Below are 26862 nucleotides of genomic sequence, written 5' to 3'. Positions count from 1 at the left end.
TTGTAGGGTTACTGAAGTTGGGCTAGCTGGTATATAATGATGTGCTACGTGATCGCTTGCGACACAGCTATGTTAGCATAACATAAACAGTGAAGCTGGAGGACGAACACTAACACTTTTCCACTTATAAAAGTTAACGTTAAGGTTCCTCATGGTTAGAGACAAATGCAATCGCATGGCAGGATGCTGTAAACGGACCAAACTTCAGTCAGGAGAACAACTGAGATAATCCATCCACAATACGAGGTTAGTCATTAATATACTGCAACAACATGGGAATAGAGCAGCTGCCAGAGAATTCAACATTAATGAATCAATGGTACAGAAGTGGAGGAAGCAAGAAGAATGAGTTTAATAAAGTTTGATTTATCTGACTGCTTTGTTTCGCTTAATGTGCCTTATAATCCCGTGCACCTTATGGTCCGAAAAATACGTACTGCACCTCTTTTTAACTTCAGTGGATATTATACATGGTTATGCTCAGGATATGTCAGCCCATTTCTACTGGAAATGCCTTTTGGTTAAACTTTCAGCAAGGAATTTGCATTTGCACTGTTATATTTTTATAAAGCTTTAATGTACATAAAAACCAGTTTCTTGTTTAAGTGAAAATAAATGGAAGGTTGTCTTTTTGCGCTAGTAATGTTGTGGAGTTGTATTTTGTCTCGCATCAATTATATCGTCAGTTATATCGTTATTGCAAATTTTCAAATATATATCGTGATAAATATTTTTGGCCATATCGCCCTGCTCTACAAACAGTTACTTAAAAATCAAAATGCCTCTTCCAGCGAACATTAAAAAAAAAAAAAAAACAGATTCTCTGCCGTATTGTTAAGTCTACTGTTAAGTCTTTGGTGCATCTCAAATAAATAAATAAATAATCCCAAAAGTAGCTATATTAATACTGAAACAAACAAGAAAAGAAGGCAAAATATTCCCTCCAAACAAAACTTATACATTGTAATTGCGCAAATCAGTCCGTGCATGATTATATTGCTTCGCCCATCAAAAAGTCTGCACAAATATATCCCCTATTGTTGGTTATTGGACTGACGATTGTCAGTTGGAAAATTTTTACATATCACCTCGCCTCTGTCAGTGCGCCCCAGGGTGGCTGTGGCTACATTGTAGCTTGCCATCACCAGTGTGTGAATGTGTGTGTGAATGGGTGGATGACAGGTTGTGTAAAGCGCTTTGGGGTCCTTAGGGACTAGAAAAGCGCTATACAAATACAGGCCATTTACAGGCCATTTACTATACAGTACATAAAATTAAAATTCACATGTAACTGAAACGTTTAATTATGCAGGCTACAAAAAATAAATTAAGTTTAGATTATATTTATATGAAACCTGTATACTTACTGAATATGTATACTTCATTTTAACCATATGTAATATCTACATATGTGTGTGTGTGTGTGTGTGTGTGTGGGGGGGGGGGTTAAAAAAGGTTTTGATTTTGCCACCCCATTTGATGTCAATGCCGCCCTAGCAAAATTTCTTTAGATCCGCCCCTGCCAGTGCACATGGTGAAAAGCGCACACGCAAGCTACAGACTTTTTCATTAATGCAGCTCCACCCTTAAGATCGGCCTTACTGGCCGCTAGTAACCTTGATGACATAGCTTCTCTTCACACACCTCCCCTCAATGCCCACGGGACACTTAAAACCAGTCCCAGTTGTTGCTTCCATCTGTATGTCTGCAGCAACACACATGTTAACCTCGAAACTAGAGCACGTCTGCATCGCATCACATCACAAGAAGCATCCGAGGATTTCTCCCGAGCGCGTCCAGTATCATGAAACACGACGATTATTTTTATCATCTTCGTTCCACTCCCAGAGCACTGCAGCTCCGGCGATATGAGCGCTGCTGTAGGCGACAGCATTACAGAAATCATTCACATAAAGGTGCGACGGAGGCCTGCTTTGTGTGTGTGTGTGTGTGTGTGTGTGCTAAAGTTGCATGACCAGTACCACACAGCTGGGCTAGTCCCGGTGGAGCAAAGACAGCTACACAGCGGTTCAGTCATGGCGGCTGCAGCGGAGACTGGACCACTAATGGTCGGAGCCCGCCGACCACCGTTTTCCCTCCATACCGTGAGGTAGCGCGCACCTACTGCGCTGTAACACGGCGAAAGCAGCAGCTAGAGCTCATCTCACCTTCACCATCCCTGTTTTCAGTAAGGAGAAAAGAAAATGCACTACCGGCTCTCCAGAGCCGTCCCCCGCATTCACTTCGCACCTTTGCCCCCCACCAGCCCCTAAGCTACATGCGGTTTCCCGCGGAGCTCACCCGGCCACGCTACAGAAGACCTCGGTACGAAAGTCCGTCCAACTCCGCACGATCCTCCAACAATGACTGCAGAATGTCCGCTTCGATCTGATCCGCGCCCCCGCTCTGCTGATGCTGCTCCGCGAGCCGCGCGCTCACGACGAGGCCGGGGCGTGTGCAGAGATGCACGGGCAGAGCGCAACCTGCCGGAGATGCACAGATTTAACCAATTCTTTGCTCCATTTAGTCAAGTCAGCTTAGCTAAAGCTGTCACTAAACAGCTTGCTTTCGCAGTTTGCTTTGGTTTATTATCCATGTGCAACCCGTTTTGCAGCATTTGGCTGATTCTGAGCAGAGTGAAGGCCTTTACACTTCAGGATTCCTCCATCAGTAGAAACATTCAGATCACTGTGGTACAAGTTCATCTTGCCTTCCTCCGTAGATGCTTGATTTTGGTGTCTCTTTATTTTCGGCTGACAGCAGAGGTGGGTCGAGTATCCAAAAATTGTACTCAAGTAAGAGTAGCATTACTTTAAAATATTATTACTCAAGTAAAAGTGAAAAGTAGTCTCAAAAAAAGTTACTCAAGTAAGAGTAAAAAAGTACTTGGTGAAAAGACTACTCAAGTAGTGAGTAACTGTTTGAAATGTCCAATTTATTTTTTTAAATAAATGCTATCAGACAAACAAAAATTAATAAATATACAAATCTTAGTATTTTCAAAAGGAATATATGTAAAAACATCAACAAAATAAGGCATAATAATTCTAATTTCCAATTTCAGTTTTTCACAACATAAAGCTTTTTTCACCAATACCTACAGTAAATAATATAAATATATAAACAGTGCAAACAATTTCCAGTGACAAGATATGCTGTAAACTTTATATTCATTTTTGCGCCAAATGGCACAGCAGCCTCAGAGAAAACATTAGAACGAGGCATCTTCAACATACATACAAAGCAGCTCATTTTACCATAAATTGTATAAGTGTGCATTTATTTCTGCATATTTAGCAAAAATGTGCCATTTCTTCACACAGTGAAGTGATGGTTAAGGTTCTTTCTGTGAAGCTGTAACTGTTTAGCAGTGAACAGGAGTCCTGCATGACTAAGAAGTCCTTCACAAGCTCCAGATGCAGGAAGAGCTGTACAGATTTTGATTGACAGCTTCTTGATGTGGGGAAAGCCATGCAATAGATCCACACCTCCAGTGAATGGACATGAAAGGTACCTCTCCAGCTCCCCTGCTTCTGGCTTTCCTGAGCCCATGGATCCATTTATCTTAGTCGGTTAGGCTGCTGTTTGCGCTGGACTCATCCAGCTCTGAGTCTAGGTGATGTCTGATGAAGTTGAGACCTGTGGAAAGAGGTATGGTTTCCAAAATAATTAGGTCTGGTCATTATAGTGCTGTATACACTGCCAAGCTGCGGATGTTTAGCAAGTAGATTTGATTATACTAGAGATGTTTTTTACTAACTCTTGCTGAAAAACAAAATCACCCGCAGTATTGCCTTCTGTTTTAACAGTTAAAGAAGTAGAGACGAGCTGTTTGCATGTGCGTTGAACTCTAGCGTCATTAACCAGGCTAGCTGTTAGCTTATAGGCTATAAGCGTGAGCTATAACGGTGTGTTCACACCGAACACGATGGACGCGAACAAAACGCCCCAAACGCCCCTAATTTGACGCGTGCACATTTGCACCTCTACGCGTGTCCAAGAAAAATCCATCGCGCCTCAAAATTGCATTGGAAATGTGGGAGGGATGTGGGAGGAAGTTGTGCCAGACCGGTACCTTTGCTAGATGGCAGCTGTCGAGCTAGCGTTTGAAGAGAGAGTCTCCCTTCTCCATTCACTTTCCCTCGCCCAGTTTGAGGACCTGTTGTCCCGCGTTGGTCCAAGCATTGCCCGCCTAGACACCAACTACAGGCGCTCAATCCCACCTGCAGAGCGCCTGTCCGTCTGCCTGAGGTTAGTTAGTTACTAAGGTTAGTAGTTACTAAACAACTACCGTATACGGTAGTCCTTTATTGATACCTGTGCTAATATGCTAAACTATTGTTTATAGACTGCTAACATGGATGTGCTATGCTATCAATGAATGCCGTCGGTGTTTACTGATAGCAAACTGTGGTACGGAGATGACTGTTTATAATATTTCTAGTGATACTCAGAAGGTCTCATCAAGTCCTGATTTAATTCAATTTATGCTGTTATCAGTGTTTGCATTGATAGCATGGCTGTGGTGTCACATCAATTTATGCGCTCGGTGTTTGCTGATATCAAACTGTAGCATTAGGACCACTGAGTTAACCTTTGTAGTGATACTCACTCCTTTTTATTTAGACCTGGTTTAATTCTGGTATAGTTGAATATTTGTATATAACCCCTGCAGCTGTCAGACTCTATAACAGGGGTCACCAGCCTTTATTAAAACAGAGTTAGATAAAACTGTGAACAGTTTGGTTCATCTTTAGTTACATGGTTCTATCTTGATAAGCTATGTCTTATCACAGATTAATTTTTCAAAAATATTAATGATTTAAGCAAGGAAAGAGCTACATGTCAACATACAACTCTTTATTTCTATTAATGTCTTACTTCATTCCTACCTGATTGACATGTTTAGGAATTATGAGTGATTGGCACACTGTAGTTGTAAACGTTGCTACCAATCAAATTATGATATGTTAAAGTTAAAATAAAACACAACTGTTTTAGATATTATCTAATATACATTTTGTAATTATCCTTATAATTACAAAATGTTTTATGTAAGATTTAAGTTTTGTGATTTAAATCTGACATCACAAAAGTTTTTGGAATTTGACTAATGTATTTTGTAACTGCAGTACACATAATACTAATTTTGAACAATTTTGTCCAGGTTCCTTGTCACCAGGGACTCCTTCAGGACCATCGCGTTCAGTTTCAGAGTCAGTGTGTCCACGGTGAGCCAGATCACCCCCCAGGTAGCGACGGCCATCTGAGACTGTCTAGTGGACGACTTCATGGCTGTGCCTTCACCTGGAGACTGGCGGTCCATCACAGAGGGAGCGCTGGAACTTTCCTCTGTGCTGTGCAGCTCTGGATGGGAAGCACGTCCAGACAAAGGCACCCCATATATCATATAGGAGACACACACATTGATATACACTAAATATTTATTTCATTTCTTTTTTGTGGTGCCCAAATTTATGCACCTGCTTGATTTTGTTTAAACAATTATTGCACACTTTTTGTAAATCCAGTAAACTTTTTTTCACTTCTCTAATATCACTGTGTGTCTCCTGTATGATATTTAACTGACATTTTTTATTGTAACAACCAAGGATTTATACAGGAAAATAATGTCTATTAACAAGGTTGCCCAAACTTTTGCAACCCACTGTATTAGTATATTTTGTCATTAGTATAATATGAAATAAATTCTACATGTGTCAAGTCGTGTGCCAACATTTGCTGTGTAGTAGAACTGAGACATTAGTCATTATAAAAATTTATTTGAAATAATATTAAAATTCTCAAACAGAAAAACATTAAACATAAATATATAAAATATAAGAATTTACAGAGAGACAGGAATTAAAAAGGACCAGCTGCTCTCCAGAGCAGGAACAAGGCTGAGGAGGAAATGCTCCATTGGAGACTGGTGTGGACTCTTCAGGGATACCAGGATGGCCAGCTCCAGCGCTGATGGACCGTCCCTCATCTGCCTCGGAGCCGTCCTCCTCTGTGGGCCTGTAAAACAGCACAAAACACAAAGAAATGAGAAGGCTGCTACTAGATTTTAATTTCAAGATTGAAAAAAAAAACAAAACAAAAACAGGATATAATCAGATTGGTTGTAGATATTTAGTAAAGGTGATCACAAGGCAATCCCACCGACTAAAAAGGTATCAGTGCTTGCTGTACATACCTGTGGGTGCAGCAGCAGGAGCTCAGAGACTGGGGATGCTCTGCTGCAGAATCAGTTGGTTCTATCAATACAGTATTAAATGTTAACAGGTTGAATATAATAATCAGAGTAGACAGTGGTCCCTCATTTATTGCAGCAGGGGTTCTCAGAATAACTAGCCCCTGGTCACGCACTTTATATACTGTTTTCCCCACACACATGAACATTGGTCACAGTTCTCACAATTGATTCTCAAAGTGCAAACCTTTGTAGATTGCAAAACGTAAAAGTATTATTATGCCGTGGTTTGTCTTCATCTGCCTGCCACTTTCGTGCGCCTTTTTCCCTCGTGGTGCAGGTGTCTATTTCCTTTTTTTTTTTTTTTTGTGTCCCGTTTGGATCTTTAGCCATCAGAATTGTTGTCTTAAGGCCAAGAAAGATGCCAAGCGGATTTATTTTACCAAGTGGATCATCATGGCCTTGCCATATTGGTCCATTTGATTGACCTTTATTATAATTATGAATTTATTTTATTTTCAGTTGCTACAAACGGGACAGACATGACTGGGGGATAGGACAGGGAGAAAGAATGAAAGAGAGAGAGGGAGAGAAAGAAAACCAAAGGGGAGAAGAGACGGTGAGAAGGGGGGGAAGAAAGAAAAAAAAAACACCTGGGTCGCCTGTATGGAGAAAAAAAACAGAAGAGAAAGCAAACAACAAAGAGCAACATAATAAAAAAAAACGGCACCATCACAATAAACTAGCTAGCAGTAGATATCAGTAGATACTAAATAATAAACGATATTGTGCAGCACGCAAGATAGACAGCGCACAATGTGCTTTGAGGCAGCAGCCAAGAAAGCTGTAGTCCGCGTCTTTGAATACCCGTGTGTACACCTGTGTGCATACCTGTGTGGATCAGCATGCTTGCATTCCAAAGGTTTCTCCATGTAACGATCTGCTAGGGAGTGTGGGGAGCCACAGCCCCGTCCTCCAGGGTATGAAGCAGGTATGCGTGATTCAAGATGGCGCAGAGTATGGCAGCCTTGTCGCGAGCTCCCCCAAGCAACAGCTTTTTTCTGTGTTTAATTTTACTTTTCCTTCATTTTTTCGCGAGTAGCACATGTCTCCTTGTGTACGACCGACAAACCTTACTGGACATAAAAGACGGTCTTTCTTATAACTTTCCGGAGTTCAAGTTTTGCAACACGGACGCTCCGTTTGCAGACCCCCCATTCATCTCACCTGAGACGCCTTTGTTCTCTGGCCCTGGAGGCCGCAAACGCCGACGCAGAGGGAGAAGATCTGGCGTTCTGGTTCGACTGAGATGGCGCACTAACAGACCACCGTTACCCAGTTTATTACTGGCTAATGTGCAGTCTCTGGAGAACAAGCTGTGCGAGCTTCGGGCACGGATCTCATTCCAGCGAGAGATGCGGGACTGCTGCGTGATCTGCCTCACAGAAACCTGGCTATCGGACAAGGTACCGGACTCCGCAATACAACTACCGGGGTTCTCCGTCAATCGCGCGGACAGGTCACAGGATCTTACTGGGAAAAGCAGAGGCGGTGGTGTGTGTTTCATGATCAACAACAGCTGGTGTGATTATGCGAACGTGCACCCGGTCAAATCCTTCTGCTCACCGGACCTGGAGTACCTGATGATTAAGTGCCGGCCATTCTGGCTACCGAGGGAATTTACAGCAGTGATTATTACGGCTGTTTACATTCCCCCACAAGCCGACACTGACCGAGCACTCAGGGAACTGTACAGCGTGATCAGCAGCGAGGAAACCGCACACCCAGAGGCGGCGTTTATCACAGCCGGAGACTTTAATAAGGGAAACCTGAAGAAAGTCTCACCCAAACTCCACCAACACATCCACTTTAACACTCGTGGAGATCGGCTACTCGACCACTGCTACACCTCTTTCCGGGATGCGTACAAAGCCCTCCCCCACGCCCCATTCGGCCAAAACTGCACATTCCAGGGTGGCCTTTTGTTGTGGGCAGTCTGAGGTACACCTGTGCACTACTCATGATGTCAGATCAGCATCCTGATGTGGCACACCTGTGAGGTGGGATGGATTATCTCAATATAGCAGATGTGCCCACTACCACACATTTGGACTGATTTGTGACCACTGTTTGGGAGGGATGGTTATATTGTGTATCTAGAATGAATTTTAGGTCTCTACGTCCATCCCATGGGGAATGGGAGCAGTAACAAAGGTGTTGCGTTTATATTTTTGTTGAGTGTATATTTATTAGTTTTAGATGTAGCTTGTATTTTGCTTGTTTACATTATTGTATTTTGCACAACTCTGTTGCTTGTGAAGCTCGCACACAAGAATTTCACTCACATGTGCTGTACCAATGTACCTGTACATGTGATGTGACAATAAAAGTGATTTGATTTGATTTGATTTGTATGGAGGAGATCAAAACTCCAGACATCCAGAGGCCCCCAGAACACAAGAGACCAAGGAAGACCAACAGAGGGACAGCCGCGCCACTGTCCCAGTAAGAGCTGAGAAGAGTCCCAGATGAGGGCTCACTCAGCAGCCGCGGAGCAGAAGCCAGGGGGAGTTGCAGTGACGCGCCCGTGAGCTCCGCCGGCAGCCAGCTGTGCCTCAGTGACCGACACCCCACCTCTGAAGTGGCCCGAGCGAGCCCCAGGCTCCAGGCCCCGATAAGCGGCCGCCAAGGAGTGAGCCGGTGTGTACCCGGACGCCCACCCCCAGACACAAAGAACCACCAACGCATCGACACCTGAGGGAGTCCGCCACTGGCAGGGGAAGTGGTGGTGGGTGGAGATAGGCCTCCAAACCTTGGAGGGCCTGAGATGTCCCCAGAGAGGTGGCATCTGACATATAGACACAGACATACAGGCACACACAGACACAAACATCCATTCCCACTAGGGCTGGGCGATATGACCCAAAATTCATGTCTCGATATTTTTTAGCTGGATGGCGATATAAGATATATATCTCGATTTTTTTTTTAAAGCCATAAGTTAAGAACAAAAAGAGAGTTCCTAGTCACACTGTGTCCCAGATGTCACACGGGCACTTTTATTTACATACAGCGTAGATGTACATGAAGAAATTACTCAAAAATAAATTATCAGCATTTATTAAATAATCATGGTCCATAAATAAAAGAAAACAATGTTGTTTTTGTGCATAACAAAAAGCTCACAATTGTGCAGTCAAAATGTAAACTAATAGATGCTGAGCATAATAACAAAGAGACAGATTTCATAGCTGCACCACGTCTCTGAACAGGTGCCGTTTGTGGTCCTTATACACACACAGTACGTATCACTCCGCGAGGCTTCTCCTCGGTAGCCGTAATCCTCCGACAATCCATCAAGCGGTGCAGCTCCGTAGCTTAGCAAAGTCATATTAAAACATTTTTTGACAGATTGCTGAGCGCTGTGTACCACATAAAATCGGTTCGCGGTCAGTAAGCACAACCAGAATTCATGCATAAGGCGCACTGTCGATTTTTGAGAAAATGAAAGGATTTTAGGCCGTGCAGCCCCTCCGGGCTGCATGTCGTTAGCGCGGTTAGCTCGCTAGCGCGGTAAGCTCGCTAACACGTTGACGCCGTCCAGCCCCACGCACGGTAACTCGCTAACGGAGATTTTCCGCTTTGATCTTGTCATTGCCTGCAGGTGAAGCTATGGGGGAGGGGGAGTTGTGTTCAGTGAAGGAGAGGCGAGGCCGAGTAACGTTGCGTAGAGACAAAAGTGGACGGAAGAGAGGCAAACCTGCGGCTCCACAAGTATAATTATAACGTAACATAGACTATATCGATATAAACGATATTGTCACATCTTATATCTCGTATGAAAATATATCGATATTTTTAAAAAACTCGATATATCGCCCAGCCCTAATTCCCACCCTCATGCTCTCATATGCACTTACTCCACACTCAACCAACGTGGATACAGACATAAAGAGACGCTGTACACACGATCACACTCCCCAAGCGTACTCTACGAACCGGGTCTAGGTACCCTTGCCCCTGGAGGGGGGGAACTGCACCCAGACCCAGGTGGTGTTACCCTTTTCCCTGCGGTGGGGAGAGGCAGACCGCCCCGACTCCGCAGCAGCAAGGAGGCCCCACACTCCAGACCGCAGTCGGACGGCCAACTCCTCCTAGCACCCCCGCTCCAGCAGGCCGCAGAGAACGGGGGTGAGAGAAGACTCCAAACCTCCCTCCACCCGCTCATTGTAGTGTTGATGCATGTGTATTCTAAGGTGCAATGAAAAACCAGGGGGGATGGAGCTACCTGCCAGAGAGCAGCAGGTAAGCGCATAGTCCCTCCTGCTAGCCCTCAATGTCTACGTGTATTCAAAATTGAGAGGTGGGCAACGACGCCAGGGGTGAGGTGTACACCCTGATGGTAATTTGTATCGTGCCCACCCCCAAGATCCTATATGTATGTGTAATGAGAGTGTGAGTAATGTGAATGTCTAAGTTGTGGGATAAAATTGAGGCAGAGGCAGCCTGAAGGGGACAGAGGGGGGGGTAGCCTCCTCTGCACCCTGGTGACATACCCCTACTCCAAGGCCCTGCATGTGTGGGTGGTTGTGGTGGAGCGGGAAGAGGGAGGCAGCTGGAGATGGGGAGGGAAGGAAGGGAGGGGCAGGTGACCCCTCCCTGGGGCCAGCTCCCCCGCTGACCCCAGTAGGCACTCCCATACTCCGCGACCCGCCAGGGAAAGGGGGCCCAGGCGCATCCGGGGCCCAGCGCAGCAGCGCCCCCCGGCCCCACAGAGCCCGGGACAGTCCACCCAACCCCACCACAGAGAAAACTGCACCCACCCCACCATCCACTCATCTTCCAGACTACATGAGACAATAGACGCCCAGGCTGAGATCTTCCTCCACCTCTCCTGTATCTCCCCCTCCTGCAGAGAGTTCCTGAGGAGAGGAAAGCTCCTGCAAGGTGTGACAATCTCCCCCACCAGTTGAAGAGCCCCCCAGGTGGCTCGACGCACTGGCGGCACCCTGCGCCAGGGATGGGCCCCCATGCACCCACCCGCCCACAACCCCGGCAACACACAAACCAGGACCCAAGGCCCCGAGGCCCGGCCAGGGCCCCAGCCCAGAGACGGAGCGCCTCCAGAACCTCACGCCCATCCCGGACCCACCCAGGGGCAGACAGGCTACCAGGTCAGTAACCCACGTCCGTCAGCACAGACCCTCCCCTAGCCCCGCTGCACGCAGCCACGAGGAAACAGTCACCCGAGAGCCAAAAGAGCCCCCAACCGGACATGACCGCTACCCCGGGTTGAGCCCCCCAAGGAAGATGCCTCCGGGGAACCCCCCGACGCCCTAAGCCTGTCCCTACCCCCACACCAATCACAACAATGAAGGCGGGACCAAACTATGACCCCCCACCCCCACTAGGTGATGGAGCTGATCAAAGGAGCCCAGAGCAATTGATCTGATGTGGTGGCAGAGGCTGTATCAAGACTAATGTAATCTAATAGATAATTTCTATATTGGTTAGAATTAAGATTGTTTTTATTTTTCCAGTTCATGAGGACAGTTTTCTGGGCAGTGAAAACCATATGGGCTATATTCTTTTCTGAAGTGACATTATCTAAGCTGCCCAACAAACACACTAAGGGGGAAGTTGGAATGTTACATTTCAGACACTTTGATAAAGTCTTCACATATCTCGCGCCCAAACTTCTGCACTGGTGGACAGAACCAAAGAGCGAGTATGTAATTGTCTGGTGTATTGCCTTGACAGTGTGAGCAGTTGTTGGAAGATGTAAAGCCCATCTTGAACATCCGATGACCTGTATAGTGCACTCTATGTAGTATTTTGTATTGTATTAATTGCAGACTGGGATTTTTAATCAATTTAAAGGTTTTTAAGCATACCTGAGACCAGAAGTTTTGGTCAAAGCTGACTGATAAATCTGCTTCCCACTTTGCAATAGGAAGGGATATTGATTCATCTAATTTAGAAAGTGTTCTGTATATTTTAGATAATAATTTGGGGGATTTAAGAGTAAGGAAATGTGCCGCGCTTGGTGGTGTTTGTAATTCAACTTGACTGAGGTTAAATTTCTTTTTTACTATGGATTTAATTTGTTGATATTCTAAAAATCTTTTCTTGTTGATCCCATATTGTGCAACTAGTCTGTATTATTATGCCGCGGTTTGTCTTCATCTGCCTGCCACTTTCGTGCGCCTTTTTCCCTCGTGGTGCAGGTGTCTATTTCCGAATGAGGCTCATAGTTATGGGTATTTTTGTGCTGTTTTTTCTATTGGACGTGATGGTTATCAAAACCAAACATGATAAATTTGGCAAGCTTAGGAGACACGACACGAAGGAGATTTGTCAATCAGGCTGCAGAATGCAATGCTGTACTGTGCAATAAAAAAGAAAAGAAAAAGAAAATCAGTGAAAAAGCGAAGCAGTGACGGATGAACAGCGGGACCACTGTGTGCTGTTTATTAATAAACAATAAAATATATTCCTAAATGACAACATGCATAAAAGCAGAACGGTATTTGTACGTCAGTGGGAAAATAGCGGTGGCTTGCTAGCTTTTGTGCGGCTTCCCCGGGTCAGCGAAAACTTTAGAGAAAACTTAAGAGAAATGAATGAACTTACCAGGTTGCCCGATCTCTTTACATATCTTCCTCCAAGCTCGGTCCTTTATATTCCTGTCTTGGTACAGAAAGCAGCTGGTATCGTACGGCTCTGGGTTGTTTGCTACCGCATTGATTAGCCTTCCCTCCATTGAAGTATGAAGGGCTTTGGCTGGATCTGCCCCTTTGACCTAGGTCACAGCCACGTCACCAGGCTCCTGATTGGTTGTCGCGGTGCGATTTGCCGCTGGAGTTCAGATTTTTCCAACTCGAGCGGTAGACGCGTAACGCGCGTATGCACAAAATGCAACACAAAAACTCACACGCGTGTTTTTTTTCGCGAGTCAAACGCCTGAAACGCGCTACACTGACGCGCGTTTCAGGCGTTTTGGCGACGCAAATCTGCTTCCGAATTTTCGCGGGAGCCACAATTGCGGGTCATCGCGCCTTTCCATTAACTTTACATGTAAACCTGACGCTCTGGCCGCCTCTATCGCGTTCGGTGTGAACACACCGTAAGTTGTATCTCAAGCTAGCTAACCGGCAAGGAGTCAAAAGGACAGCCGAAGCTGCACAAAACACCCACAAACTTATCTCACTACAACGTAGCGCCGAAAATATGACTCGCAGCTCGAGCTTGACACAGCTGCTGTAACATAAGACTGACATCAAGCTAACCACAGCTAAAAAGATATTTAGAGAAAACTTACCGTTTCCTCAGATTACACGAGTTGAGTTTTTTCACGCTGAAAAGTTGGTTTGTTTTGGCTCTCACTGAAGACACTGAAGACATAGCTGTTCCTTTGTACTGCTTTTAAGCAAAACATTCTTTGTATTAGGGCTGGGCCATACTATACCGTTCACGGTAATACTGGTATAATGTTAGGCAACGATAGGAAAATGAAATATCGCGATAGAATATGAGTAAAACGCGCATGCGCAGTGCCTTTGTTTTCATGCGCACATGGCCGATTATTGAGTGAAACAAATGAACCAGAATTGGTTTGTAAAAATGGTGCAACTTCAGTGATGTGGAACTGGTTTGGTGTTTGTCCGTCAGATACACGACAAAGCACATTTTTTTGCAGAACATGCAAGCGGCCATCGTTATTGTCGTATTTGTCAGACTAAGATGCTCTTAAATCTGGGAGTAACTGGGTCCTAAACTCCATATACTTCAGATCAAACGAACACTGCAGCATCACTGAGAGTTAAAAACTGTCTAAATTGTTTCATCTTTAATAAAACAATCAGCATTGCTGCCTTACCAGGTGTAACTATGAAGTTTAACTTCCAGGCATCCATGAAAACAGAATTTATTACATTTAACTGAGTTAGAAGTTAGCAAGAAGCTAGCGGAAGTTAGCTCGCTAGTTTCGCTAGTTACCTAAGCATGATATAGCATGTTATGACTGCGAGATTTCTGAAAAAATTCAAACGTACAGCTCTGCTATCACTTCCAACATAAATGAGGACAGGAAATTAAACAGCAGTGACGTTTGTAGGGTTACTGAAGTTGGGCTAGCTGGTATATAATGATGTGCTACGTGACCGCTAGTGACACAGCTACGTTAGCATAACATAAACAGTGAAGCTGGAGGACGAACACTAACACTTTTCCACTTATAAAAGTTGACGTGAAGGTTCCTCATGGTTAGAGACAAATGCAATTGCATGGCAGGATGCTGTAAACGGACCAAACTTCAGTCAGGAGAACAACTGAGATAATCCATCCACAATACGAGGTTAGTCAATAATATACTGCAACAACATGGGAATAGAGCAGCTGCCAGAGAATTCAACATTAATGAATCAATGGTACAGAAGTGGAGGAAGCAAGAAGAATGAGTTGAATAAAGTTTGATTTATCTGACTGCTTTGTTTCGCTTAATGTGCCTTATAATCCTGTGTACCTTATGGTCTGAAAAATACGTACTGCACACTGCAGTTTAATGTTGCACAGCACCTCTTTTTAACTTCAGTGGATATTATACATGGTTATGCTCAGGATATGTCAGCCCATTTCTACTGGAAATGCCTTTTGGTTAAACTTTCAGCAAGGAATTTGCATTTGCACTGTTAAATTTTTGTAAAGCTTTAATGTACATAAAAACCAGCTTCTTGTTTAAGTGAAAATAAATGGAAGGTTGTCTTTTTGTGCTAGTAATGTTGTGGAGTTGTATTTTGTCTTGCATCAATTATATCGTCAGTTATATCGTTATCGCAAATTTTCAAATATATATCGTGATAAATATTTTTGGCCATATCGCCCTGCTCTACTTTGTATATGAGGCCAAGGGTGTTCATCCTCTTCAGCTCTAGCGTAGACAATTGGCTCTGCCATGTTTTCATGTGTTTCTTCTTTCCATGTGTCCGCTACTTTGAAGCGCTTGGGCCGTGTCACTACCCGATCCGTACCGGAAACCCGATCCGTACCCCGCATGCGCGAAAGGTGTCTACTTCCGGTCCAAGCGTTTTACGATAGTTACGGGTGGAGTTGAGCATAACTTGCTTTTCGCAAGTTTATCGCCGCTGGTCATCCACGACTCCCGCTGAACGCGTAGCGCTACTTTGAAGTTTGTTTTTCGCGCTACTTGTACGGCACTATGTTGCCTGGCGGATGGACATGTGACCAACATACCACTCTTGAACCCCGATCCTTCCGCCAGGCAACGTAGTGCCGTACAACAGCGGAACAAACAAAACAAATCGTCTTACGATATCACAAAAATCATGGACAATCCATAGAAAAGCCGCACCTGACTAAAAGCCGCAGGGTTCAAAGCTTGTGCAAAAAGTAGCGGCTTATAGCCCAACAATTACGGTAAGTGTAACAAAATCCCAGTTTCATCATATCAGTCATTCTCTTCTGCTTATCCTTGGGTATGTTGCTATTCCAGCTACCATACCCTGCACCCTGGACGGGACGCCTATCTGTCGCAGGGCTAACACGCAGAGACAGACAACTCACATTCCCACCTATGGGTTCTTTAAATAAATAAATAAATAAATAAAGGCAGATGAACAACCATTGATACCAGGCAACTATAAAATGTATATCTTGGCCCCAATATGACTATTAACTCTTGCAGCACCGGGTGTTCGTAATTTCGGTTCAAGTGAATTGATAAACTTTTTGAAGGCAATTGACTCACACAGTTATGTAGATATCCCAGTCCTGTTGTCTTGGGATGCATCACGCTGCCTTGCCTGGGGTTAGTTTCTGTTTTCTGGGGATGAGGGTTGAGTGTGCTCCCTTACCTTCTCAAGGTAAGCTAGGTTAGCCTTCCTGTGTGAGCTTTTCAAGTGCACTTTAAGGTTTGTGGGATTTTTTTCCCTTGAGAAATGTCCCTCATAAATTGTCTCTTTCCACTACAAGACACTTACTTCATTCAAAACACAGTCATATTCAAAGTAATCCCAAATTGGACTCTGGAGCTTTCTCCCGACTTTTCCTGACATGATTCTGCGCGAGGACGGAGCAGCAACACAGACGACTCGACTAAAGTACTTGCCACCTGCTGGCATAATTAGACAGCAAGAAATACAGTGGGGCAAAAAAGTATTTAGTCAGCCACCGATTGTGCAAGTTCCCCCACCTAAAATGATGACAGAGGTCAGTAATTTGCACCAGAGGTACACTTCAACTGTGAGAGACAGAATGTGTAAAAAAAATCCATGAATTCACATGGTAGGATTTGTAAAGAATTTATTCGTAAATCAGGGTGGAAAATAAGTATTTGGTCAATAACAAAAATACAACTCAATACTTTGTAACATAACCTTTGTTGGCAATAACAGAGGTCAAACATTTACTATAGGTCTTTACCAGGTTTGCACACACAGTAGCTGGTATTTTGGCCCATTCCTCCATGCAGATCTTCTCGAGAGCAGTGATGTTTTGGGGCTGTCGCCGAGCAACACGGACTTTCAACTCCCGCCACAGATTTTCTATGAGGTTGAGGTCTGGAGACTGGCTAGGCCACTCCAGGACTTTCAAATGCTTCTTACGGAGCCACTCCTTTGTTGCCCGGGCGGTGTGTTTTGGATCATTGTCATGTTGGAAGACCCAGCCTCGTTTCATCTTCAAAGTTCTCACTGATGGAAGGAGGTTTTGGCTCAAAATCTCACGATACATGGCCCCATTCATTCTGTCCTTAACACGGATCAGTCGTCCTGTCCCCTTGGCAGAAAAACAGCCCCATAGCATGATGTTTCCACCCCCATGCTTCACAGTAGGTATGGTGTTCTTGGGATGCAACTCAGTATTCTTCTTCCTCCAAACACGACGAGTTGAGTTTACACCAAAAAGTCCTACTTTGGTTTCATCTGACCACATGACATTCTCCCAATCCTCTGCTGTATCATCCATGTGCTCTCTGGCAAACTTCAGACGGGCCTGGACATGCACTGGCGTCAGCAGCGGAACACGTCTGGCACTGCGGGATTTGATTCCCTGCCGTTGTAGTGTGTTACTGATGGTGACCTTTGTTACTTTGGTCCCAGCTCTCTGCAGGTCATTCACCAGGTCCCCCCGTGTGGTTCTGGGATCTTTGCTCACCGTTCTCATGATCATTTTGACCCCACGGGATGAGATCTTGCGTGGAGCCCCAGATCGAGGGAGATTATCAGTGGTCTTGTATGTCTTCCATTTTCTGATGATTGCTCCCACAGTTGATTTTTTCACACCAAGCTGCTTGCCTATTGTAGATTCACTCTTCCCAGTCTGGTGCAGGTCTACAATACTTTTCCTGGTGTCCTTCGAAAGCTCTTTGGTCTTGGCCATGGCGGAGTTTGGAGTCTGACTGTTTGAGGCTGTGGACAGGTGTCTTTTATACAGATGATGAGTTCAAACAGGTGCCATTCATACAGGTAACGAGTGGGGGACAGAAAAGCTTCTTACAGAAGACCTTACAGGTCTGTGAGAGCCAGAGATTTTCCTTGTTTGAGGTGACCAAATACTTATTTTCCACCCTAATTTACGAATAAATTCTTTACAAATCCTACCATGTGGATTCATGGATTTTTTTTTCACATTCTGTCTCTCACAGTTGAAGTGTACCTCTGGTGCAAATTACTGACCTCTGTCATCATTTTAGGTAGGGAAACTTGCACAATCGGTGGCTGACTAAATACTTTTTTTCCCCACTGTACATAGAGCCTCCTTCGCAAAGCACTGACAAACCTTCGTGGCACCAGGATTCCAAGTTCTGTCCTCTATCGCTCCTTTTAAGACATCCAAACTGCGCAGTTTGGATGTCCCATGGTGTCCCTTCACTTCTCATGTGCTTTCACTAGCATCATCTACCATCCACCCTCGACACAATCATTCAAGATTGCTCTCTAAGCCAACTCATGGTTCCGACTACGTCTAAACAGCTTATCTACCATGAAGTTCAGTGGAGTCGCACTCTGCTCTCTGATGATTTTGGGGGTTATTTTTTATAGAAGAGACTTTCCTCTAATCAGTCATTTTGGATGTGGGGAAAGGAGGACCCAAATGGTGGATTCTGACTGAGCTGACTGAGCTGACTGAGCTACGGCTACAAGCTGGGCAGCTGACTGAGCTACGCTTCAGGTTGGGCAGCAGACTTAATTATGTGCAGGGGTCCAAAGGTGATGGAAATCCCCAGTTCAGCCTCAGACTAGACCCCAGGGTGATTTTCCAACTTTAAAACAGTCTGATTAATGGCTGCACAAACAGTATCAAATTCCACAGTTTTGGTGTTAATGGGCTCTAGTTTGAAAACTCCCGGCTCAGAATGAGCAGAAAAAAAAAGTTTTCTTCACTCCTTGAACAACACACCTCCCCAGGAAAAATAGTCACTGTTTCAGCAGGAAATGAAGAAATGTCTTTGTTACTCACCACAGCCGGTTGTTCCGAAATCCGTGAATCCGGCTGCGGTGAGGAGCGCCGGCGGTGCAAACGTCGCTTCCCTAACGATGCTGGGGCCGGCGTGACAGGCTGAGAATCCACCAGCGGGCTGGGCCAGTGGGTAGCCTGGGTAGGAAAGTGAAGCTGGAGGGTGGAGAACAGGAAGTCCATGGTGATCGGGTTGAGAGAGTCCACTAGCCAGGGAAAATTAAAAAGTTTTTAAATTTTTAATCATGGCGCGACGCAACCCTTCCCCTGGCTTCTCCTACCACAAATCACACATTTTGTAAACTTTGTCCATTACCTCCCTCCTGAGCCTCTCCTCAGAGTCCACTGGATCCATGTCTGGCGAGATCATTCTGTCATGGTCTGCGTGGGGATGTGGGGAAAGGAGGACCCAAATGTCGGACTCTGTGTGGTGAACAGTGTGTTTATTTACAGTGCAGTAAATATTCACACAAACAATCCCTGTGCGTTCTCCTGACTATTGCACCGTGTCTTCCTCCCCAATCCGTCTACCTCGTGCTCTCCGTTCCTGTGTGTCTGCACTCTCCATGCTCGCTGTTCTAGCTTTCCATGCTCTTCCTGCAGGAAACAATAGAAGCAGTTGTCAGGACACTCAACTACTGCGGGCATGCACTCACTGGACTTGACACTAACGGCACTAACATGGAGTCTGACGCAATGATTCTACGCCGAGGAGCGCTCAGCCACACTCTTAAGTCCCCGACGAGGCTTCATTTGCTGCAGGTGTGTGTGCTCATCTCCTTCAGGTCTGCCTGAATATTAAGATTTAAAAATTTAGTTGGTATTGATATGGCGAGTAACCTTCAGTAACAGTAATAAATCACACAGCAATAGCACATTCATGTAGTTGTAAAAAGCATGATAATATATTAAGTAATCCAAAGTATTCAGAATACGTTACTGTCATTGAGTAACGTAACGGAATAAATTACAAAATACACTTTGGGGCATGTATTCTGTAGTCTGTAGTGGAATACATTTTAAAAGTAACCTTCTCAACACTGGATATGGATTTTTAAAAATATAAACTTTATCCTGTTTGCTTTTGAATTATAAACAAAGATAGACTAGCAAAGAGCCCCTTACTGTCTGTCCCTCTTTTACTATTTCTTTCATGAAAAATTCTCTCGCCATATCAACACGTTGGAGCTGCAGGCCACGTTCCTGGAACTTCGTCACTTTCTGCCTTGGTTGCGTAGGTTCCACGTGATTGTCCAGATGGACAGCATGGCTGTGGCGGCCTATATCAACCGGCAGGGGGGGGCTGGGCTCTCCTCCCCTCTGCGAATTGGCTGTGGCAGTGGGCTTACCGCCGATTCCTCTCCCTCAGGGCAGTCCACGGCTGTGTCCCAATTCAGGGTCTGCACGCTTGAAGTACGCGAACTACGCGCACTACGCGCACTACGTACGGTGCGTACTATAAGTACGAGAAGTGCGGAAGTGAGAGGCTTGTGAAATGGGACGGTCTAGCCTTCATCGCACTGTTCAGGTGGCCTAGCACCCATGATACTAACCGCGAGAAACGTTACATACAGCTTTGTGTGACAGAAATGAAGGAGAAAAATGTTTTGTTGGTCATTCATTTTTGTCATGAACATCCATCCATCCATCCATCCATCCATCTTCATCCGTTTTATCCGAGGCCGGGTCGCGGGGGCAGCAGCTTAAGCAAAGAGGCCCAGACCTCCCTCTCCCCAGCCACCTCCTCCAGCTTATCCGGGGGAACACCAAGGCGTCCCCAGGCCAGCCGAGAGATATAATCTCTCCAGCGTGTCCTGGGTCTGCCCCGGGGCCTCCTGGAACACCTCACCCAGGAGGCGCCAGGGCATCCTTGTCAGATGCCTGAACCACCTCAGCTGGCTCCTTTCAATGTGGAGGAGCAGCTGCTCTACTCTGAGCTCCTCCTGGATGGCCGAACTATCTCTAAGGGAGAGGCCAGCCACCCTTCGGAGGAAGCTCATTTCTGCCGCTTCTATCCGCGATCTCATTCTTTCGGTCACTACCCACAGCTCGTGGCCATAGGTGAGGGTAGGGACGTAGATCGACCGGTAAATTGAGAGCTTCGCTTTTACACTCAGCTCCCTCTTCACCACGACGGACCGGTGCAGCGTCTGCATTACTGCAGCTGCAGCCCCAATCCGTCTGTCGATCTCCGGCTCCCTTCTCCCATCACTCGCTAACAAGACCCCGAGATACTTGAACTCCTCCACTTGGGGCAGGAACTCATCCCCGACCCAGAGTGGGCACTCCACCCTTTTCTGGCTGAGAACCATGGCCTCAGATTTGGAGGTGCTGATCCTCATTCCCGCTGCTTCACACTCGGCTGTGAACCGTTCCAGTGCGAGCTGGAGGCCCTCACCCGATGAAGCCAACAGAACCACATCATCCGCAAAAATCAGAGATGAGACTCTGAGGCCACCAAAGCGAAAGCCCTCCGCCACTTGGCTGCGCCTAGAAATCCTGTCCATAAAAATTATGAACAAAAACGGAGACAAAGGGCAGCCCTGGCGGAGCCCATCACTCACCGGGAGCCCGACTTATTGCCGGCAATGCGAACCAAGCTCTTGCAACGGTTGTATAGGGATCGAATGGCCCGTAGCAATGGGCCAGACACCCCATACTCCCGCAACACCTCCCACAGGACACCCCGAGGGACACGGTCGAATGCCTTCTCCAAGTCCACAAAACACATGTAGACTGGTTGGGCAAACTCCCATGCACCCTCAAGTATCCTCGAGAGGATAAAGAGCTGGTCCAGTGTTCCGCGACCAGGACGAAAACCGCATTGTTCCTCCTGTATCCGAGGTTCAACTAGCGGACGAACTCTCCTTTCCAGCACCTTGGCATAGACTTTCCCAGATAGGCTGAGGAGTGTGTAGTTGTCTGTGAAGGTTCTCAGTCATCCAGGTCATCATAGTCAAAGGAGCTTGCAAAGAAAAGCGTCTGGACTTCTTTTAAGTTACTTGAAGACGTTTCACCTCTCATCCCAGAAGCTTCTTCAGTTCTAAGGTCAAATGGTGGAGAGTCCCAGATATAAACCTAGTGGGAGTAACCCCCCACAGAGGGACAAAAGGACCCCCTGATGATCCTCTAATCGCCTGAGCCAAGGTGTGAAACTGGGTGTGGGTCCCAATCAGCCAGAGTTTCTGGTGAGTTCATTGTGAAACCTGGCCCCACCTTATCATGCGAATTCCTGAGATCAGATGGCCCAGGATGTGAGTGGGCGTTAAGGCATCCTCTTTCGAGGATGCCAATGTTCACATTTTGGACAGAGAGGACAGATGGTTTGAAAGAGGAGTGAAAGAAGCCATCTATGTCCACTGTGAGCGACCATCTTTGAACAGAGGCTTGGGGTTTACGACACCAACTCTCTGCCATCTATAATCCAGTTTTGAGATCCCTTCCCAGACGCCTTAACGCCCATTCACATCCTGGGCCATCTGATCTCAGGAATTCGCATGATAAGGTGGGGCCAGGTTTCTTAGCTTCTTAGCTTCAGGTTTTTTAGCTTGGGAGTCACCGCACCTAGTGCTACGATTACCACAGGGACCACCGTTACCTTCACCCTCCACATCCTCTCGAACTCTTCTCTGAGCCCTTGGTATTTCTCCAGCTTCTCGTGTTCCTTCTTCCTGATATTGCTGTCATTCGGAACCGCTACATTGATCACTACGGCCGCCTTCTTCTGTTTGTCTACCACCACTATGTCCGGTTGGTTAGCCACCACCATTTTGTCCGTCTGTATCTGGAAGTCCCACAGGATCTTAGCTCGGTCATTCTCCACCACCCTTGGGGGCATCTCCCATTTTGACCTCGGGACTTCCAGGTTATACTCGGCACAGATGTTTCTGTACACTATGTACACTTGGTTATGGCGTTCCATGTATGCCTTGCCTGCTAGCATCTTGCACCCTGCTGTTATGTGCTGGATTGTCTCTGGGGCATCTTTACACAGCCTGCACCTGGGGTCTTGCCTGGTGTAATAGACCCCAGCCTCTATGGATCTTGTACTCAGAACTTGTTCTTGTGCTGCCATGATTAGTGCCTCTGTGCTGTCTTTCAGTCCAGCTTTGTCCAGCCACTGGTAGGATTTCTGGATATCAGCCACCTCCTCTATCTGCCGGTGGTACATACCGTGCAGGGGCCTGTCCTTCCATGATGGTTCCTCGTCTCCCTCCTCTTTCTTGGGTTTCTGCTGCCTGAGGTATTCACTGAGCACTCAGTCAGTTGGGGCCATCTTCCCAATGTATTCTTGGATGTTCGTTGTCTCATCCTGGACTGTGGTGCTGACACTCACCAGTCCCCGGCCCCCTTCCTTCCGCTTAGCGTACAGCCTCAGGGTGCTGGACTTGGGGTGAAACCCTCCATGCATGGTAAGGAGCTTTCTTGTCTTTATGTCAGTGGCTTCTATCTCCTCCTTTGGCCAGCCTATTACCCTAGCAGGGTACCTGATCACGGGCAGGGCGTACGTGTTGATGGCCCGGATCTTGTTCTCACTATTCAGCTGACTCCTCAGGACTTGCCTGACCCTCTGCAGGTATTTGGTGGTTGCAGCTTTTCTAGCGGCCTCTTCATTGTTCCCATTCGCCTGCGGGATCCCCAGGTACTTGTAACTGTCCTCTATGTCTGCAATGTTGCCTTCTGGTAGTTCAATCCCCTCAGTTCTGACTACCATCCCTCTCTTTGTTACCATCCGACTACACTTCTCCAGTCCGAACGACATTCCAATGTATAGCCTGTATAGCCTGGTAGTGTGGATCAGTGAATCGATGTCTCGTTCACTCTTGGCATACAGCTCGATATATATATATATACAGGGAGTGCAGAATTATTAGGCAAGTTGTATTTTTGAGGAATAATTTTATTATTGAACAACAACCATGTTCTCAATGAACCCAAAAAACTCATTAATATCAAAGCTGAATGTTTTTGGAAGTAGTTTTTAGTTTGTTTTTAGTTTTAGCTATTTTAGGGGGATATCTGTGTGTGCAGGTGACTATTACTGTGCATAATTATTAGGCAACTTAACAAAAAACAAATATATACCCATTTCAATTATTTATTTTTACCAGTGAAACCAATATAACATCTCCACATTCACAAATATACATTTCTGACATTCAAAAACAAAACAAAAACAAATCAGCAACCAATATAGCCACCTTTCTTTGCAAGGACACTCAAAAGCCTGCCATCCATGAATTCTGTCAGTGTTTTGATCTGTTCACCATCAACATTGCGTGCAGCAGCAACCACAGCCTCCCAGGCACTGTTCAGAGAGGTGTACTGTTTTCCCTCCTTGTAAATCTCACATTTGATGATGGGCCACAGGTTCTCAATGGGGTCCAGATCAGGTGAACAAGGTGGCCATGTCATTAGTTCTTCTTCTTTTATACCCTTTCTTGCCAGCCACGCTGTGGAGTACTTGGACACGTGTGATGGAGCATTGTCCTGCATGAAAATCATGTTTTTCTTGAAGGATGCAGACTTCTTCCTGTACCACTGCTTGAAGAAGGTGTCTTCCAGAAACTGGCAGTAGGACTGGGAGTTGAGCTTGACTCCATCCTCAACCTGAAAAGGCCCCACAAGCTCATCTTTGATGATACCAGCCCAAACCAGTACTCCACCTCCACCTTGCTGGCATCTGAGTCGGACTGGAGCTCTCTGCCCTTTACCAATCCAGCCACGGGCCCATCCATCTGGCCCACCAAGACTCACTCTCATTTCATCAGTCCATAAAACCTTAGAAAAATCAGTCTTGAGATATTTCTTGGCCCAGTCTTGACGTTTCAGCTTGTGTGTCTTGTTCAGTGGTGGTCGTCTTTCAGCCTTTCTTACCTTGGCCATGTCTCTGAGTATTGCACACCTTGTGCTTTTGGGCACTCCAGTGATGTTGCAGCTCTGAAACATGGCCAAACTGGTGGCAAGTGGCATCTTGGCAGCTGCACGCTTGACTTTTCTCAGTTCATGGGCAATTATTTTGCGCCTTGGTTTTTCCACACGCTTCTTGCGACCCTGTTGACTATTTTGAATGAAACGCTTGATTGTTCGATGATCACGCTTCAGAAGCTTTGCAATTTTGAGACTGCTGCATCCCTCTGCAAGATATCTCACTATTTTTGACTTTTCTGTGCCTGTCAAGTCCTTCTTTTGACCCATTTTGCTAAAGGAAAGGAAGCTGCCTAATAATTATGCACACCTGATATAGGGTGTTGATGTCATTAGACCACACCCCTTCTCATTACAGAGATGCACATCACCTAATATGCTTAATTGGTAGTAGGCTTTCGAGACTATACAGCTTGGAGTAAGACAACATGCATGAAGAGGATGATGTGGACAAAATACTCATTTGCCTAATAATTCTGCACTCCCTGTATATATATATATATATATATATATATATATATATATATATATATATATATTTATATATATAATATATATATATCCATCCATTCACTTCCGCTTATCCTTTTCAGGGTCGCGGGGGGCGCTGGAGCCTATCCCAGCTGTCATAGGGCGAGAGGCGGGGTACACCCTGGACAGGTCGCCAGTCTGTCGCAAGGCTAACACACAGGGACAAACAACCATTCGCACTCACATTCATTTGCACATTCACACCTAGTGACAATTTGGGTTATCCAATTAACCTATCCCCACAAGCTGCATGTCTTTGGACAGTGGGAGGAAGCCGGAGTACCCGGAGAGAACCCACGCAAACACGGGGAGAACATGCAAACTCCACACAGAAAGACCCCGGCCTGGTGTTGGAATTGAACTCAGGACCTTCTTGCTGTGCGGCAACAGTGCTAACCACCGTGCCTATATATATGCGTATATATATACCGTGCGTATATATATATATATATATATATATATATATATATATATATATATATATATATATATATATATATATATATGTATGAATATAAATAAATATAAATATATAAGGTTTTACAACCAAGTTAATGCTGACAGTACAAACATCACTAATGTCACACAACTCTGCCGACATGTGGCTAACGGTAATGTTTTAATGTTCTTCGTTATTAAACATTCGCACATAAATAAGTGACGTCATATTCAGTACTTACTTCTGACAGTTCACTCTTTGGCCGCTCCCTTCTGCCGTATTTTGCGGCAAAATTATCCACACCCACCGCCACGCTATGAATTGTGGGATATATGGGACCACGAAGCGTGCACCGGACCACGCTTGATATTTGGGGAAATCGACAGCGCATTTGGAGTATGCATCTGAAGTACACTTCGAATCAAGAGTGACGGTGACGTAATCACACTTAAAATGCGTACTTCAAGTGTGCAGACCCTGAATTGGGACACAGCCCACGTGCCAGGTTTCCTGAACCAGGTGGTGGCCTCATGTCCAGTGGCTGGATTACAGGGTAAAATGAAGTGACCTTCATATTATATTTTTGTCTCCATTATTATTATTTTTGATAAATGGTGCATAAAGCCTTGCTGGCTTTATGGTGAAACTTCAGTATTAACTTTTAAAGTTATACAGACAGGGACAAAATTGTTGGTACCCTTCGGTCAATGAAAGAAAAACTCACAATGGTCACAGAAATAACTTTAATCTGACAAAAGTAATAATAAATAAAAATTCTATAAATCTTAACCAATAAAAGTTAGACATTGCTTTTCAACCATGCTTCAACTGAATTATTTAAAAAATAAATGATGGTACCCCTAGAAAAGAATGAAAATAATGTGACCAAAGGGACATGTTAATCCAAGGTGTGTCCACTAATCAGCATCACATGTGTCTGCAATCTTGTAATCAGTCAGTGGGCCTATATATAAAACTCCAGGTAGTCACTGTGTTGTTTGGTGACATGGTGTGTACCACACTCAACATGGACAAGAGGAAGCAAAGGAAAGAGTTGTCTCAGGACAAGCATGTTAAAGGTAAAGGCTATAATACCATCTCCAAGCAGCTAGATGTTCCTGTGTCTACGGTTGCTCATGTCATTCAGAAATTTAAGAGCCATGGGACTGTAGCCAACCTCCCTGGACGTGGCCGCAGGACGAAAATTGATGACACATCAAAAAGATGGATAATCCAAATGGTAACAAAAGAGGCCAGAAAGACTTCTAAAGAGATCCAAGCTGAACTTGATGCT

At 45.4% G+C, this 26862-nt stretch overlaps 2 protein-coding genes and 1 long non-coding RNA gene across 11 annotated transcripts in view; 1 reads left to right on the top strand and 2 right to left on the bottom strand.

Annotated features, from left to right (window-relative positions):
- Positions 1 to 2661, bottom strand: part of fat3a (FAT atypical cadherin 3a) — a 179533-nt gene extending 176872 nt beyond the window's left edge. For all 9 annotated transcript variants that reach the window (XM_082502087.1, XM_082502088.1, XM_082502091.1 and 6 more), the window contains exon 1: positions 2302 to 2661. The gene's annotated coding sequence lies outside the window, so the exon portion shown is untranslated. The remainder of the gene's footprint in view (positions 1 to 2301) is intronic.
- Positions 2662 to 5676: 3015 nt separating this feature from the next.
- Positions 5677 to 14889, bottom strand: LOC309687296. The gene is made up of 3 exons (XR_014270707.1): positions 12830 to 14889; positions 6200 to 6260; positions 5677 to 6021 (listed from the first exon to the last, which is right to left on the bottom strand). It is a non-coding gene; the product is annotated as an uncharacterized lncRNA (long non-coding RNA).
- The window catches only part of LOC309687280 (uncharacterized protein), a 215778-nt gene continuing 195183 nt past the window's right edge, over positions 6268 to 26862 (top strand). Inside the window, exon 1 of the mRNA XM_082502148.1 lies at positions 6268 to 8607. Coding sequence (XP_082358274.1) covers positions 7204 to 8196 — 993 coding nt within the window. The 5' untranslated portion in view covers positions 6268 to 7203 and the 3' untranslated portion in view covers positions 8197 to 8607. The remainder of the gene's footprint in view (positions 8608 to 26862) is intronic.

This window comes from Aulonocara stuartgranti (genome assembly GCF_965226115.1).
Source record: "Aulonocara stuartgranti genome assembly, chromosome: 14".
NCBI lineage: Eukaryota > Metazoa > Chordata > Actinopteri > Cichliformes > Cichlidae > Aulonocara > Aulonocara stuartgranti.
Note: the sequence above shows the minus strand (reverse complement) of the source record. Positions and strands in the feature narration are given on the sequence as shown.